At 41.5% G+C, this 16,628-nt stretch overlaps 1 protein-coding gene across 3 annotated transcripts in view; it reads right to left on the reverse strand.

Annotated features, from left to right (window-relative positions):
* The window catches only part of RETREG1 (reticulophagy regulator 1), a 152,969-nt gene that overhangs the window by 9,168 nt on the left and 127,173 nt on the right, over positions 1-16,628 (reverse strand). For all 3 annotated transcript variants that reach the window (XM_003483804.4, XM_005672396.3, XM_003359728.5), the window contains 2 exons: positions 6,682-6,808; positions 4,235-4,319 (listed from right to left, as the gene is read on the reverse strand). In XM_003483804.4, coding sequence (XP_003483852.1) covers positions 4,235-4,319; positions 6,682-6,808 — 212 coding nt within the window. The remainder of the gene's footprint in view (positions 1-4,234; positions 4,320-6,681; positions 6,809-16,628) is intronic.

The following is a 16,628-nucleotide window of genomic DNA, read 5'->3' on the forward strand; positions in this document are numbered from 1 at the left end:
GAGCTGCTTTAGCTTGTTTATTTGAGCTTTGTTTATTTGAGCTTTTTCTTGTTTCCTGAGGAGGGCTTGGATTGCTATATACTTTCCTCATAGAACAGCTTTTGCTGCATCCCATGGGTTTTGGAGTGTCGTATCTTTGTTGTCATTTCCTTCTAGGTATTTTTTAATTTCCTCTTTGGTTTCTTCAGTGATCCATTGGTTGTTTAGTAGCATATTGTTTAGTCCCCATGTGTTTGTGTTTTTTGCAGTTTTTTTCTTGTTGATTTACAGTCATACAGCATTGTTGTCAGAAAAGATGCTTGATATGATTTCAATTTTCTTAAAGTTACTGAGGCTTGATTTGTAGCCCAAGACGTGATCAATCTTAGAGAATGTTCCATGTGCACTTGAGAAGAATGTGTATTCTGTTGCTTTTGGATGGAATGTCCTATAAATGTCTATTAAGTCCATCTGGTCTAATGCTTCATTCAGTGCCTTCATTTCCTTATTGATTTTCTGTCTAGATGTTCTGTCCATTGCTATAAGTGGGGTGGTAAAGTCCCCCACTATGATTGTGTGATTGTCAATTTGTCCTTTTAAGGTTGTTATATGTGGTGGTGAACCTATGTTGGGTGCGTAGATATTTTAAATTGTTATATCTTCTTCTTGGATTGATCCTTTGATTATTATGTCATTACCTTCCTTGTCTCTTAAAATAGTCTTCATTTTAAGGTCTATTTTGTCTGATATGAGCATTGCTACTCCAGCTTTCTTTTGATTCCTGTTTGCATGAAGTATTTTCTTCCATCCTCTCACTTCTAATTTGTATGTGTCCCTAGAAGTGAAGTGGGTCTCCTGAAGACAGCATATATATGGGTCTTGTTTTTGTATCCACTCAGCCAGCCTAAGTCTTTTGGTTGGGGTGTTTAGTCCATTAATATTTAAAGTAATTAATGAAATGTATGTTCTTACTGCCATTTTATTAATTGCTTTGGATTTATTTTTGTTGCTCTTTTTTGTTTCCTTCTTCTCTTGTTCTCATCTCTTGTATTTTGATGACTATCTTTAGTGTTATATTTGAGTTGATTTTTCTTTTTTTTTTTTTTTTTTTTGTCTTTTTGCTATTTCTTGGGCCGCCCCTGCGGCATATGGAAGTTCCCAGGCTAGGGGTTGAATCGGAGCCATTGCCACCGGCCTATGCCAGAGCCACAGCAACACGGGATCCAAGCCGCGTCTGCAACCTACACCACAGCTCACGGCAACGCCAGATCGTTAACCCACTGAGCAAGGGCAGGGACAGAACCCGCAACCTCATGGTTCCTAGTTGGATTCGTTAATCACTGCACCACGACGGGAACTCCTGAGTTGATTTTTCTTATTGTGTGTATATCATTGTAGATTTTTGCTTTGCAGTTACTCTGAAGTTTTGATATAAGAGTCTATATATATATATATGAGATTATCTTTAATTTTGGTCGATTTGATTAATATGTGTCTCAGGATGTTCCTCCTTGAGTTTATTTTATATGGTACTTGTGCTTCCTGGATTTGAGTGAGTGGTTCCTTTCCCATGTTAGGGAAGTATTTGGCTATTATCTGTTCGAATATTTTTTCTGTCCCCTTCTCTCTCTCTTCTCCTTCTGGCACCCCTATAATATGGATGTTGGTGCATTTAATATTGTCCCAGAGTTCTCTGAGACTCTCTTCATTTGTTTTCAATCTTTTCTCTCTTTTCTGTTCTGCATCCGTAATTTCCACTAATCTGTCCTCCACCTCACTTATTTGTTCTTCTGCCTCCTGTATTCTGCTATTGGCTGCTTCTAATGAATTTTTTATTTCTGTTATTGTATTTTGCATCTCTTCTTAAGTTTTATATCTTGTATCTCTTTGCTCAGTGTTTCCTGTAAGTTATCTGTCTTTGCCTCCAGTTTATTTCCAATGTCTGACATCATCTTTAGCATCAACAGTGTAAAGTCCTTTTCCTGGAGGCTGAGAATCTCCTGATCACTTAGCTATTTTTCTGGGGGTTTTTTCTTTCTCCCTCATCTGAGTTATAGTTCTCTGTCTTTTCATTTTTATAGGTTTTTGGTGTGGTGACCTTTTTACAGATACTAGAGTTGTAGCCTCTCTTACTTCTGGTGTCTGCCCTTATTGTGGCTGAAGTTGGTATGGGGGCTTGCTGTAGGCTTCCTGATGGGAGGGACTAGTGCCTGCCCACTGGTAGGTGGAGCTGACTCCTATCCCTCTGGTGGGTGGGGCGTTGTCTCTGGGTGAGATTAGAGGTGGCTGTTTGCCTGGGGGGTCTTTAGGCAGCCTGTTTACTGATGGGTGGGGCTGCGATCCCACCTGGGGCTTCTCAGCACTGATAAGTGGGGCCAGATTTTCCCAAAATGGCCACCTCCAGAGAAAGGCACACTGCTGAATATTCCCGAGAGCTTTGCTTCCAATGTCCTTCACTCGTTTCCCAGGAGATCCTCTAAGAACTTCAGTTAGGTGTAGATCCAGATTCCTATGGAGATTTTGCTTCGCCCTGAGACCCAGTGCACGTGAAAGTCTGTGTGCGCCTTTTAAGAATGGGGTCTCCATTTCCCCCAGTCCCGTGGAGCTCCTGTGCATGGGCCCTATTGGCCTTCAATGCCAGGTGCCCCAGGGGCTCTTTCTCCCAATACAAGATCCCCAGGCATGGGGACTTGATGTAGAGCTCAGAACTTTCACTCCTGTAGGTAAGTCTCTGTGAGAGTTACTTTCCAGTCCTTGGGGCTTCCCACCCAGGAGGTATGGGGTTGCTTATATTGCATAAATGCCCCTCCTACCTCTTGATGTGGCCTCCTCTTTGTCTTCTGGAGAAGGATATCTTTTTGAAAGTTTCTGGTCCATTTGGTTGAAGATTGCTCAGCATTTGGTTGTAATTTTGTTGTTTTTAGGAGAGAAGTTGTGCTCCAGTCCTTCTATTCCACCATCTTAATCCCATCTCCCTCTTTAGGTTTCTCTTAGCCCCTCCCTCCAGCCTTTCTCTGCCTCCACTCACCTCACCCCCAGGGCAACCACTTAAGTGTTTTGTCACTAAAGATTAGTTTGAATCATATATAAATGGAATCATACAGGACATATTCTTTTTTTTTTTTTTTAACCTGGCTTCTCCCATTCAACATAATTATTCTGAGATTTATCCATATTGTTGCATATATCAATTTTTTAGTTCTGAGCATGGATATACCACAGTTTATTTACTCATCTATCTGTTGATGGATATATGAATTGGCTTCTGTTTCCACCTACTACAAATAAAATGGCTACGGACATCTGTGGACAAGTCTTCGTGTTGCTGTATGCTTTCATTTCTCTTGGGTAAATCTATGGAATGGCTGGGTCACACAGTAGTTTTTTAAAAACTACTAAACGCTTATCCAAAGTGATTGTACCATTTCACACACCCAGCAACAGTGCATGGGGATTCCAGTTGCCCATATACTGGTAAATACTTGATATAGTCAGTATATTTATTTATTTGATTGTTTTGGCTGCCCAGCAGCATATGGTGCTCTCAGGCAAAGGGTCAGATCTGCGCCCCAGCCACGAACTAAGCCACAGCTGTGGCAAAACCAGGTCCTTAACCCATCATGCTGTGCCAGGGATCAAACCGGAGTCCCAGCACTCTCAAGATGCTGCTAATCCCATTGCACCACAACGGAAGCTCCAATATTTTTAATTTTAGCCATTTTGGTGGGGTTTATAAGGGTGTCTCATTGTGGTTTTAATTATTTTTGACCCACAGATTGTGCACAATGGCAAAGGTATTAATGTGTTCATTGAGGGGGAGGGGTTGTGGAGAGTATAGCTTATTTACAGTTTTATTGACATAATTTAAAATCAAATGAATCACTTTTTTGGGCCACACCCGCAGCATGTGGAAGTGCCCGGGCCAGGGATCGAACCCGTGCCACGGATCGAACCCGTGCCACAACTGTAACCAGAGCCACAGAAGCAACACCACCAGATCCTTAACTTACTGAACCATAAGGGAACTCCTAAAATGAATCACTTTTAGCCTTGCTTTTTGACAGCTATTCTTACAATTTTGAAATAAAACTCATCTTTAGAAAAAGGAGAAACTTTGTATAGCAGGATATTAAAGAATAATCAACTTGCTTTATCACCAAGAGCTCAGCCCTTCTCTTCTAAAGCTTGGAAGGTCTTGTAGACAGGAAGTGACACCAAAAGCATCATATCAATTAGCCAAATGTCCGATACTTACACAGTAGATAGCTGAGTATAACCCCAGGAATGTAACTTCCCAAGATTGTGAAAAATGTGCACACACTGCAGACCAGGAGACAAAACTAGAAATAAAAGAAGGAACACGTGACAGTTGTGCATAACACCAAGACAGTTTAGAGCACAAGATACACACACACAATTATTGATCTATAGGCCATCTATCATGTTACGGCAAATGGTTTTCAAACGGGTGTGCTCTGCACTTGGATCTGACCGATGCCTGCTGTGTTCAGCCAGCCTTAGCCCACTTTAACACTTAGTAATAACCACTGGAGGGTCCAGAAGTTAATCTCTGGCACAGAGAACACCACCTGCCATTAATCATGCTGTGGCTGTGCTACTGAAGAGTACCATGTGCCCGGAGACTTCTTTTACTCAGGATCACTCATTGAAAACCATGCAGGCCGGTAACTAAATCTCCAAGTTCAAACTACTTCTATAAATCCATGGAAATTCATAAATCCAGCAAAATGTGTTACAGAAATTAGAGGGCATTTACATAAGTATAACGGGAATTCACACAGCTGATAAGCAGCTGGGATAAATCCACTGGCCATTACTATCCTCCTCCCTAAGCACATCCATCCTTTAAACTGACTCCACTTCTAGGTCACCTAGAAACCAACCGGGGAATGAAATTAAATTCTTACAGTGAAATGTAATTCTTTTCTTTCTCTCTGTCAGTTATGGCAAAAGAATCTCAGTTGTTTTAAGACATTTAAACATCAAGACAGAAAAATTCTCTCACAGAGTCTTCTCTTCTTTTTCATACTCAATTCTGTAAAATAAACTAACTTACTTCTTTGCTTTATCTTTAAATGACAATGCTAAATTTAACTGGTAAGCCAAGGAAATTCATTAAGGGAATTTCAAAAGGACACAAGAGAAAGGGATACATAACTCTGATCAATAATCGATTAAGAGAAACAGCAAGGGGGTCTGAAATTTAGATTAACTTTGACTTTTCATTCTTTGGCACAGGGTTAATAAATTCACCAGTCAAAAGGCGACAGATAAACTAGTCAGAACAAAATTAAGAGCTGTTTTGGAGTTCCCATCGTGGCTCACTGGTTAACGAACCCAACTGGCATCCATGAAGATGTGGGTTCAATCCCTGGCCTTGTTCAGTGGGTTAAGGATCTGGCGTTGCAGTGAGCCCTAGTGCAGGTCACAGATGCAGCTCGGATCCCGCGTTGCTGTGGCTCTGGCATAAGCTGGCAGCTACAGCTCCAATTGGACCCCAAGCCTAGGAACCTCCATATGCCAAGGGTGCAGCCCTAAAAAGACAAAAAAAAAAAAAAAAAAAAAGAAAAAAAAGAAAAGAAAAAGAAAAAAATTAAGAGCTGTTTCTCAAACATCATGGGCCCTTGAAGAATGTAAACTTCAAATAGCAAAATGGAAGAGGAAAGATCACAAAAGTTAAAAGAACAAATGAAAGCATTACTATAGTCGGGATTCTGTTTCTGCAAAGGCATTTCACATTATCCACTCAATTTGTAGCCTTACCATCTTAGTCTAATTGACTTGGGGCACATTAATGCAATCCAGTGCAGACTTTTTAACTTCAGAATCTGCTAAAAATGCATTCAGTCATTTCAGTAAAATAAGCACCAAAAATACAACTCACCCTGCCCACCCCCGCCACCATGATGATATCTAGTCTAAAAACTGCCTCCCACGATTACAAAAATTGATCCAAGTATAATATTGCAACTTTAGTATGCCCAAAATGTGTCCGCGTATAGTTCTATTATTCAGCACTGTGGGAGTGAAGATTGCCTGTGATGTGACACAAAGAGCAGGATTTTGAATGCTGACCTTCCCAGGCTCTTCTTTCCAATCGCAGGTAGACATTCAAGAAACAAGGCTACAACACTGGAAGGGAAGGTGGGTGTCGATGGGAGTCTGCACCCCCCCGTGCAATTAAGACCATAGTTGGAGCTGCCTCTACACATAAATACACCACAAACGGGTGCGTTTCTCCATGCAGTCTGTTTCTAACCACTTTCAACTCTTTTCCTCATGGGTTTTCATCTTTGTTGGAAAAATCCTCGTTCCATTTATATAATCGCTATGGGGTTCCCGTCAACAATTTTCTCTTTTAAGTACATCATACAAGAATTGTCCATTGTCTGAACTGAAAGTGAGACTCCGTTACCTCCCAAAACACCCTCAGTTCATCAAGCCACATAAAAATGGATAAAGTAGAAAACCAACCCAATTTCAAAATACAAGGGTGAGGATTTTCTGGTGCTAACACACTACATTTTTGAACCTTACTAATATGTTTTTATGGTATGTGTTCCCAGTATATTGTATAGAGAACTGGAGAACCTTTATAAACTGATAAAATGTTATTTCATTTGTTTCCAAGTTTGCCACACATTTTAAAGCACACACATCATCCTTTCCTGAAAAACTGACCTTGCCAGGGCTTTGCTGTTTAAAAACAGACATTTCTTGAAGAAATATGCTGAAATTCATCCATGATTCTGCGATACAGTGGCTGAGCCCGGGTCTGTCGTCTGGTTTGGAATTGATAACTTCCCAGCTATAGAAAGAAAAAGAAAACAAAAAATTTTAACTCAACTTTGGATGATTCCCTGCATGTGCATTACTTCAGCAGATATTCACTGAACGCCTCCTAGTGGCCACTCTCTGGAAAAGCCGTGTGAATGCAGCCAGACACCTGCTGAAGGAAGTTCACAGGCCAAGAGAAGAGATACAGGCTAAGCATCCAGCTCCACAACTCTGGTCACAACCGAGGAAAAATACAGAGTGGGGGCTTTAGGACAGCTTCTCTGAAGACATCACTTTTATGCCACAATCTAGATTTGCACTGGTTACCATAAGGGCTTGCAAGAGTTCCAGACAGAACAATACACAGGATATGCAAGGGGTCCTGGTGTGAGACTCAAGCACTATTCTACTGAACCAGGGAGCAACACTGCAGGAAGCTGAGACAGGAGGAAGGGATCAAAACATATGGAACCTTCTGGGACTTGTTGGAATTGTTCTAAACCTTAGGGAAGCCTCTATTCTCTAAAGCCAAGTTTTGCAGGAACGCTGGCGTTAATATTATCATCATCACCAACAGTGCATTTTCAGTGTAGAGTTGACCCTCACACAACACTGTGGCTAATCCAATTATAACTTACTTGGCCCTTTGTTATCTATGGTTCCTCTCGATCATTGGATTTAACCAAAGACAGACCTTGTAGTAACGTAACTACTACTGAAAAGCATCTAACTATGTGTAGATCCACGCAGTTCAAACCCGGGTTGCTCAAGGATCAACTTATTTTTCAACTCAGTAAAAAACTGTAAACTCAACAGGATCTCACAATAGCCTGTATTTCTCTAGAGTATCTTTTCTCAAACATCATCACAGAATATGCTGAAGGTGGTGCATGTATCAGGCATGTGATGTGGTCCTGCCCTTATTTTTCCACAGGAACTTCAGGAGGCTAAAAAGCCCAGTGGGCTAGAACTCACTGGGCCTGCAACAATTGCTTCAGGAAGAAGACATACATAATACAGGGCATTTCTTAAAGTTACAATGACATCAAGTTCAAGTTCCACCCTTGCAACCGTAACTCATCACACACATATATATACCAGTTCAACTAAGCTCCATTAAAGGTCCCCAAATTCTTTCATTTCATAGATAATTTTCAGTGTCCTACCATGTTGAAGGCACTGCCATAGAGCTAAGGATATGGCAACAGCTAAACAAATGTGTCTAGTAGAGGACAAAGTGTCATCAGAGCTATGATCTTAAGGGTATCAGGGTGAGCCTGATTGTTGGATTCAACTCCAGCAGCCCTGAGACAAATCAAAACTACTTTGTCCCTTAGATATTCAACTACCCCGAAACTGTGCATGTAGAGACTGTTTACTTTTAATACTTTCAACTCAACACCAAGGCAATTTGTAAGTTAAATAATTAAATTTCCTTTTGAATATAAATTTGAAGTCAGATTTAAGTGAGTGCAATAGCATTAACAAAGCCAAAAAAAAAAAAAAAAAAAAGAAATACTTCTTGTCCTTCTCCTTTGTTGTATCGGCCTCAACTAATTACCTACCCAAGAGTCCTTGACCTGCCAGGTGTCCAAGTGGATGTTACTCTAGTAGGTAGTCATTTGCCATATGAATTCCTGACTGCTGTAAGAAATGAACTTTTGGGGACATTTAGCTGTCAATTTCTGTCTTCACTAACTCCACCCACTCTTGAATCTCTGTGCAAGTCTGTTTACATTGGTGACCAAATCTAGCACTAGGCTTGCAAATTCTGTAAGTGATTTCAGATCTATTAAAAGAAATACTAGGGAGTTCCCATCATGGCTCAGCAGTAATGAAACCAATGAGTATCCATGAGGACGCAGGTTTGATCCCTGGACTCTCTCAGTGGGTTAAGGATCTGGCATTGCTGTGAGCTGATGCTGTTCGGATCCTGCATTGCTGTGGCTGTAGCGTAGGCTGGCAGCTGAAGCTCAGATTCCACCCTGGGAACTTCCATATGCTGTAGGTGTGGCCCTAAAAGGACAGGAAGGAAGGATGGAAGGAAAGAAAGAAGGGAGGGAGGAAGGAAGAAAGAAACACTAAGTGTGTGGCTAGGAGTCCACTATCTATAACAAAATCTTGCCAATATGTCAGCTTAATGGGAAAAGATTTTGTCCAGGAGAGTAAAAGCTGAAACGGTTATTAAACAGTGGCTTCATTTCCGGAACCACACAGACTTGTTACAAATTGGCAAGGATAGGCTAGGCTACTGCTCAGTGTAATGGGACCGTAAAGATGACAGAATCAGATTTTAATTTTTGCTCTCTAGGCATATTGAGTAGTATTTCAGGATTTGGTTAAACTGTTTGGCAAATATAATTCTAACAAAAATCAACGAAAAGCATAATGGAATTATTTATCATTATTTTAATGATTCCAATGGAATGAGTGAATATTTTGTATTTTGAAGCAAATTTAGAATATACTTCCATTAAGAAAATGAACAAATAAAGTGATTTGTGTTCAAACAGTGAAAGATGGAATGGAAATGAATGAACTCAAACTCAATGTTCATACATGAACCTCAGGATCATAATTTTGAGTGGAAAAATTACAGAAGAATATACACAGCATGAATTGATTTACATAAAGTTCAAAAATCACACTAAGCTAACAGTTATTTAAGCAAGGAAATTATTAAAAAAAAAAAAAAGATTCAGCAGAGGGGCTCCCTAAGATGGGGGTGTGTAGGAAATGTGACTTATGATGGCAAGTGGGACCTTCTTGGATATTTGTTATGTTCTATTTCTTAGCTTAAGTGCTGGCTATCTGAGAATCAATATATTGCTGTTCTGAAAGCTATACACGTACACATATATGGCTTGGATTTTAAAATTCCTTGATACTTTAATGTATAATCATGCTTTTAACTGACTGAATAATATTTTTACATGAGTATGTCTCACGTCATATCCTAGAGCCAAAATACATACGTTACTTTAGTTTTTGCTTCAGTTTATTTTTTTCTTCTAGTTTTATTGAGGTATAATTGACTTACAGCACTGTGTAAGTTGAAGGTGTACAGCATAATGATGTGACTTACACATATCAGGAAAGGATAATAGCCACAGGAAGTTTGGTGAACAGCCCTCACCGCATATAGACACAACATTAGAGACATAGAAATATACATGTGATGAGAAATACACTTGTGATGAGAAGTCTTAGGATTGACTCTCTTAACGTTCATATATAACATATTGGAGTGTTCACTGTACTTATCGGTTGCATGTCACATCCTTAGTACTTATTTATTTTATACCTGGAAGTCTGTACCTTTTCACTGCCTTCACCCAGTTCCCCACCTACCACCTCTGGTAACCATAAATATGACCTCTTTTTCTGAGTTGACAGGTTTATTTATTTGCTTTGTTTTTGAAGCATAATGACCTATAATACTATGTTAGTTCTTGGTACACAAAACAGTGATTTGATATTTCTCAACATTACCATCTGTCACAAAGGTAGTATACAGTTACTGACTATATCCCCTACACTGTGCACTTCATACCTGTGATGTTTTATTTACTGGTGAAGTTTATTTACTTTGGAAGCAAAGGCTCTGCCCTTCCTCTCTGTGCTCTGCACTCGGTGGGGCGGGTGGCACCTACGTGCTTGGGGGTGGGCAGCCAGCCTGGCCTTTGGCAGGAGAGCCCCTCAGCTACACAATTTCTGCCTCCAAAGCTCCCCGCTCTTTGCTTAGAGCCAAAGACCAGCTACCTCCTGTGGAACACCCGGCCCCAGTGGAATGAATGCCTGGGGCCAGGCTGGGCTGCCCCACAGGACCTTGGGTTCATGACAGGGAGGGCAGTGGACAAACCCAGTCCAGAGCCAAGGAAACTCATTTCTGCCAGTTAGAGCCATGGAAAAGAGTGTTTTGAATAAATGGTACTTTGTATAGATGCTGGGACCTTGTTTTAATACTACCTTTAGGATCTGGGTCTCAATAGTGACACCGCATTTGTAAACATATTTTACTACCCTAGCAAGTAAATGCCCTAAAATTGGGAAGAAGCTTGGTCTCATACTAAATCAACTAAACCAACTTAAATTGTCTCTATAGAGAAGGTTATGTTATAGCAAAGTCTTCATAGCTGAATATGCTTAACATGTATTACAGTGAAACAACTAAAATTTCCTTTTTCTCTCTCTTTTAGGGCCAAACCCGCTGCATATGGAAGTTCCCAGGCAAGGGGTCGAATCAGAGCTGCAGTTGCTGGCCTACACCACAGTCACAGCAACGTGGGATCCAAGCCTCGTCTGTGACCTACACCACAGCTCACAGCAATGCCGGATCCCTGATCCACTGAGTGGGGCCAGGGATCAAACCCACATCCTTGGATACTAGTTGGGTTCATTACCGCTGAGCCACAACAGAACTCCCAAATTTCTATTTTATATTTAAGGATCCTATCTATTTTCATAGTGGATTTCAAATGGATATGAAGAAACTTCAGTATCCATCCACCTTATATGTTTTTTCAATAAAAAGTTATCATGTTCCCTTTTGTGTCTTACATTGAACTGAGTGTGTTTAATATTGTTATTTCAAGCCAACAAAAACTGAATACCTATAGCACTGTTCCTCTCTGAGTCTACAGATATCATTTCTTGGGAAGAAGAAATATGAAAATATTCAACTTGGGTATTTTCCATAGCCATGAGAAGACAGTCCATTTATATTAAATTTTTTTATGGCCACACCAACAGCATATGGAACTTACTGAGCAGGGATTGAATTCAATCCACAGCTGTGACCTATGCTGCTGTAGTTGGATTCTTAACCCACTGCCACGGAGGGCACTCCCCTATATTAAATTTCTACCATTTGAAAAAAAGCCTCCTCTGCAGTACTTTGGGATAATAAATTCCACCGTTACTTATATTTGTTTTAGTAAAAATTGCCTTAAACAATTCTAAAGATATCTGAATTACTGTCACAATCACAAACAGAAATGAGAAATTCATTGTGTAAATCATGAAAATATTCTCTAACCAAATGGGTTTGGCAAAGAGTAGGAAATGTTTGAGATAAAAATAAATGTATAGATTGTCCTGAATAAAATTTACTGGAAATAAGTCCTGATTTAAGAAGAAAATCTGAATTCAAGGGCAGAGATGTCGCTCTGCATGTACACCAAATAAAATGTGGACCTAGAAGAGTCACTTTCTGGGAGTTTCATAATAGTTTTAAACTGTCCATTCAGGAGTTCCCATTGTGGCACAGCAGAAACAAATCCGTCTAGGAACCATGAAGTTGCAGGTTCAATCCCTGGTCTCGCTCAGTGGGTTAAGGACTCACCACTGCCGTAAGCTGTGGTATAGGCTGTAGATGCTGCTTGGATCTGGCGTTGCTGTGGCTGTGGTGTAAGTCGGCAGCTGTAGCTCTGATCAGACCCGTAGCCTAGGAACTTCCATGTGCCGCAGGTGTGGCCCAAAAAGAAAAAAAAAAAAAAAAAAAAGTCCAATCACTGGAATGTATCTTTCTTCTCTCTTCTATTATATATGGTCTACCATTAACTTACATCATCGCAGTTCAATTTAGGCAATACAGTTATTCAATATATTTGAATAATACAGTCATATAATTTAGAATGAGATGGGACAATTGATATTAACTTTTCAAACTCTCTTCTTTTATAGACAAGGAAAGTGAAACCCACATTTTCTCAGCTAGTTCAGGGCAGAGCCTGACCGGAGGTTCCCGATTTCTAATACAGTTCTTTTCCCTTTAACACATGTGCCTTCTAGGTGCCTCTATGGTGCAATGCATAGCACACTGGACTTCTAAAACATGTGCCTTCCTCAAAGGAGGAGTAAGTTCAATGGCATCCTTGGAAGAGACCACATATTGTAATTTAGAATAAGAAGGAACATATGACATTATTCCTCACTCCTTTCTAGAATGAGGGGAAGGAGGGATGATTGACCAAGACCAACACGGCAACATTTAGGATCTACTCATTCCAGAAAAAAAGCACTTCCTGTGCAGAATCCAAACATTCACCTGAAAGTAAGATTCATGCTTGATGGTTGGATAACAATTAACACAGATGACATCTATGCACATGAGTGTGTGCTCGTGCACACACACACATGCTCTGAATTGCTTCATTATGAAACTCTAGGTTTTCCTAGAGAGTCTTGTCTGGAAAATACACAACCAGAGAAAGGATCTCCTGTGAATATTGGATGATGCTAGGGAAACGGATCTTTTACATGGTGTGTGGCTCTCTTCCCACCCTCCTTGGCGCTAATCAACATGCAGTGAAAGGTTCAACCAGCATAAGAGGAGGCTGAAAAACAGTGTGAATCTTTACCAAGTTCTTTACCAAAGAGCTTAGGTTTTCCATGACTGAAGCTCATCCAAGGGAGAAAATTAGCTACCAATGGCTTCGGCATCACTATCCCAGGGTTTACTTTTTCCTTCCTTCGTTTCAGAGAGAACATGCATTTTCCAGATTCAAAGGGAAGTAAGGTTCTTTCGCTGGAATGCCCATCCTTTTTTCTTTCCTTTCTTCCTTCCAGCTAGTTTTCTCTCTCCCTCTTGCCTCCAGTAAGGACTGAACCTATGGCCCTCTCCAGCCAGGATCCTGAAGAGTCCCTCCCTCATGACCATCAGCCCAACTTCCCAGACTGTTGGAGAAAGAAGTCACACCTCCTAGCCTTCCATGGCCACGGCAACTTTCACATGGGCTCTGCCTGCGGGTCTGCAGCTGCTCAATGCTTTCCAACAAAGCTACCCAAGCTCCCGCTGTCCCTCAGGGGTAGCAAACCCGAGTAGTGCCCATGAGGATGTGGGTTTGACTCCTGGCCTCACTCAGTGGGTCAAGGATCTGGCATTGCTGTGAGATGTGGTGTAGGCTGCAGATGTGGCTCAGATCCTGCATGGCCGTGCCTGTGGTGCAGGCTGGAAGCTGTAGCTCTGATTCAGTCCCTAGCCTGGGTACTTCCATATGCAGAGGGTAATGCCCTAAACAGCCAAAAAAAAAAAAAAAAAAGTACCAAACTGAGGCCCTGGAAAATTCCATTTAGTTATGTTCTCCTTTCTTTCTTTTTTTTTTTGGCTGCACCCACAGTGTATGGAAGTTCCCCAGCCAAGGATCAAACCCACATCACAGCTGCAACCTGCACCACAACTGCGGCAACACCAGATCTTTAGCCCACTGCACCATAACGGAACTCCTACAACCACGTTCTCCTTCTTAAGAGAAACTCAAGGACAGATTTTTGACAAAGGACATTCTGTATGGTCAAGATAAGAAGTTGTTTACCAAAGAACCAATAGGGTTCTACCTGTCTGGGAAATTCTAAGGGCATAAGAATTAGAGAGTCCCTCAGACAAGCAGCCTCACTGTGTTACAGAAAGGAGCCCTGGCTTCCCAGTGGAAAGTGAAGCCAACATCTTTCTGCTCCATCTTCCTATTAGGATATAATGAGGCATAGACATGAGGTGGTCTGGCCAAAGAAATCTCTTCAGGCAGTTCCCACACAGAAAGTATATGAGAACCCTAGGCACTGCAGCCGTGTTGGCCTCACTCTAGAAATTCTGAGGGAGCAGGCCCCACGTGACTTCAGGTGATTCTGGGGCAGGTGTTTCTCATCCTGAGAGTTACAACAGGAAACACTCAGTGAGAAAGTTACACAGAATTCCTGTTTCAAAAACAGAGACAAGAGGGGAATTTGCTCCGGGCGAGATGGAATAGCAGGGACCCAACTTGCGCTCCCATATGAAACAACTTAAAAAAGAAAAAAAGAAAAGAAAATGCAGACACAATATTTGAAGCAAGGGTTTCAGGAGCCTGGGCATCGTGCATGGAGGATGGTGACCCATGATGGGGGAGGGGGTGCCTTGAGAGTCAGGCTACAGAACAGGAAGGAGCCTGAAAGTGGGTCCTGGCAACCACCTAAGCTGAGGAGACAGAGAGGCGGGCGTTTCCAGGACAGTTTGTGTGTGTGTGTGGAGGGGCAAGATCCTGCACAGAGTGCCTGGCCACCTGCGGTCCCCTGGTGTCTCCAGCCGAGGGTGACCTGTGCACACATGTGAGGACCGAGGCACCAGAGAGGATGAGAGGGAACAGAGTCAGTGCTCGCAGGGCTGGGAATGACACCCGGTCCCACCCACTTGACTGCAAAACCTCCAAATCCATGCATGGGGGAGGTTACTCAACAGGTTCCAGGTAGCAAAGAAAAATGAATCCTAGACTAAATGCTGCTACAGTCCTAACAAGTCTTAAAAGCCAAGTCCAAAAGGATCCAACTGATTTTAAATCATTTAACTGTGCCATATGCAGGAATAAAAAGCAGTGATTGTGTTATGAACCAAACAAGAAACAACCCGCATGGTCAAACTGGGATCTGAATGGTTGTTTTTTGTTTGTTTGTTTGTTTGTTTTGCTTTTTAGGGCCGCATCCACAGCATATGGAGGTTCCCAGGCTAGGGGTCAAATCGGAATGTAGCTGCCTACACCACAGCTCATGGCAACGAAGGATCCTTAACCCACTGAGCAAGACCAGGGATTGAACCTGCGTCCTCATGGATGCTTGTCAGATTTGTTAACCACTGAGCCATGGTTTTATTTTTCTTTCACAACTATCTTTTATATGATTGTGTACCTTTTTTCTTTAAAACTGTACTCATCCTCAAGAACTAAAAATAGAACTACCATATATGATCCAGGAACCCCACTCCTCAGCACCTATCCAGAGAAAACTGTAATTTGAAAAGATACGTGCACCCCAATGTTCACTGCAGCACTATTTACAATAGCTATGATGTGGAAGCAACCTAAATGTCATCGACAGAGGAATGGATAAAGAAGACGTAGCATATGTACACAATAGAACACAGACATAAAAAAGAATGAAATCATGCCATTTGTAGCAACATGAAATGACCTAGAAATTATCACACTAAGTGAGGTAAGTCAGGCAGTGAAAGACAAACATAATATGGTATGGCCAAAGAAATCAAACTTATAAGTGGAATGTAAAAAAAAGGATACAAATGAATTTATTTGCAGAACAGAAACAGACTCAGACTTTGCAAAACTTATGGTTACCAAAGGGGACAGATGAGGGGACAGGAGGGATGGACTGGAGGTTTGGGACTGGCACATGCACACTGAGGTATATGGAACGACTGGCCAGCGGAGACCTGCTGTATAGCACAGAGAACTCTACTCAGTATTCTGTGAATGACCTATGCGGGAAAATCTATCTGAGAGAGAACGGATATGTGTACATGAAGAACTGAGTCACTCCGCTGCACAGCAGAAATTATCACAACCTTGTAAATTAACTACACTTCAATAAAATTTTTTTAAAAAGATGTAGTAAAGACATCAGTTAACCAAAAAAATCTACTTAACAAAAACATTCTTTATAGTTTATGTTAAACAACAAATCCGTCTTGGCACAGGTCAAGGGCTCTATGCACAAACCTCAGAGGCACTTGGGTTCCAGCGTGCAGCACACCGTCCTCCCCGTTAGGGGGTTCTGTGGGACTAAGAAATGGGACACTCGGGTGCTCTTTAAAAATAGATGGTAATTCTGAAATAGAGAACACGTGCTAGCAGCCTGTTTCATCGCTTTCGCCCCAAGTGTCTTTGAGCACCACAAAAAATAATGCCAAAATCAATGAATTCTGGCAGAGAATAAGGAACCCCTCTTGCTTCATTTTCCTCCTGTTTGTCTTCATCACCAGACGCTGAGCGCTGCAATCTGTCACCAGTCCCGCCTCGGGGACGTAGAAATGACGGAGGCACAGACTCAACCAGCCAAAGTTTACCTGGGACCCTGAATGATTT

This window comes from Sus scrofa, chromosome 16 (assembly GCF_000003025.6).
Source record: "Sus scrofa isolate TJ Tabasco breed Duroc chromosome 16, Sscrofa11.1, whole genome shotgun sequence".
Lineage (NCBI taxonomy): Eukaryota > Metazoa > Chordata > Mammalia > Artiodactyla > Suidae > Sus > Sus scrofa.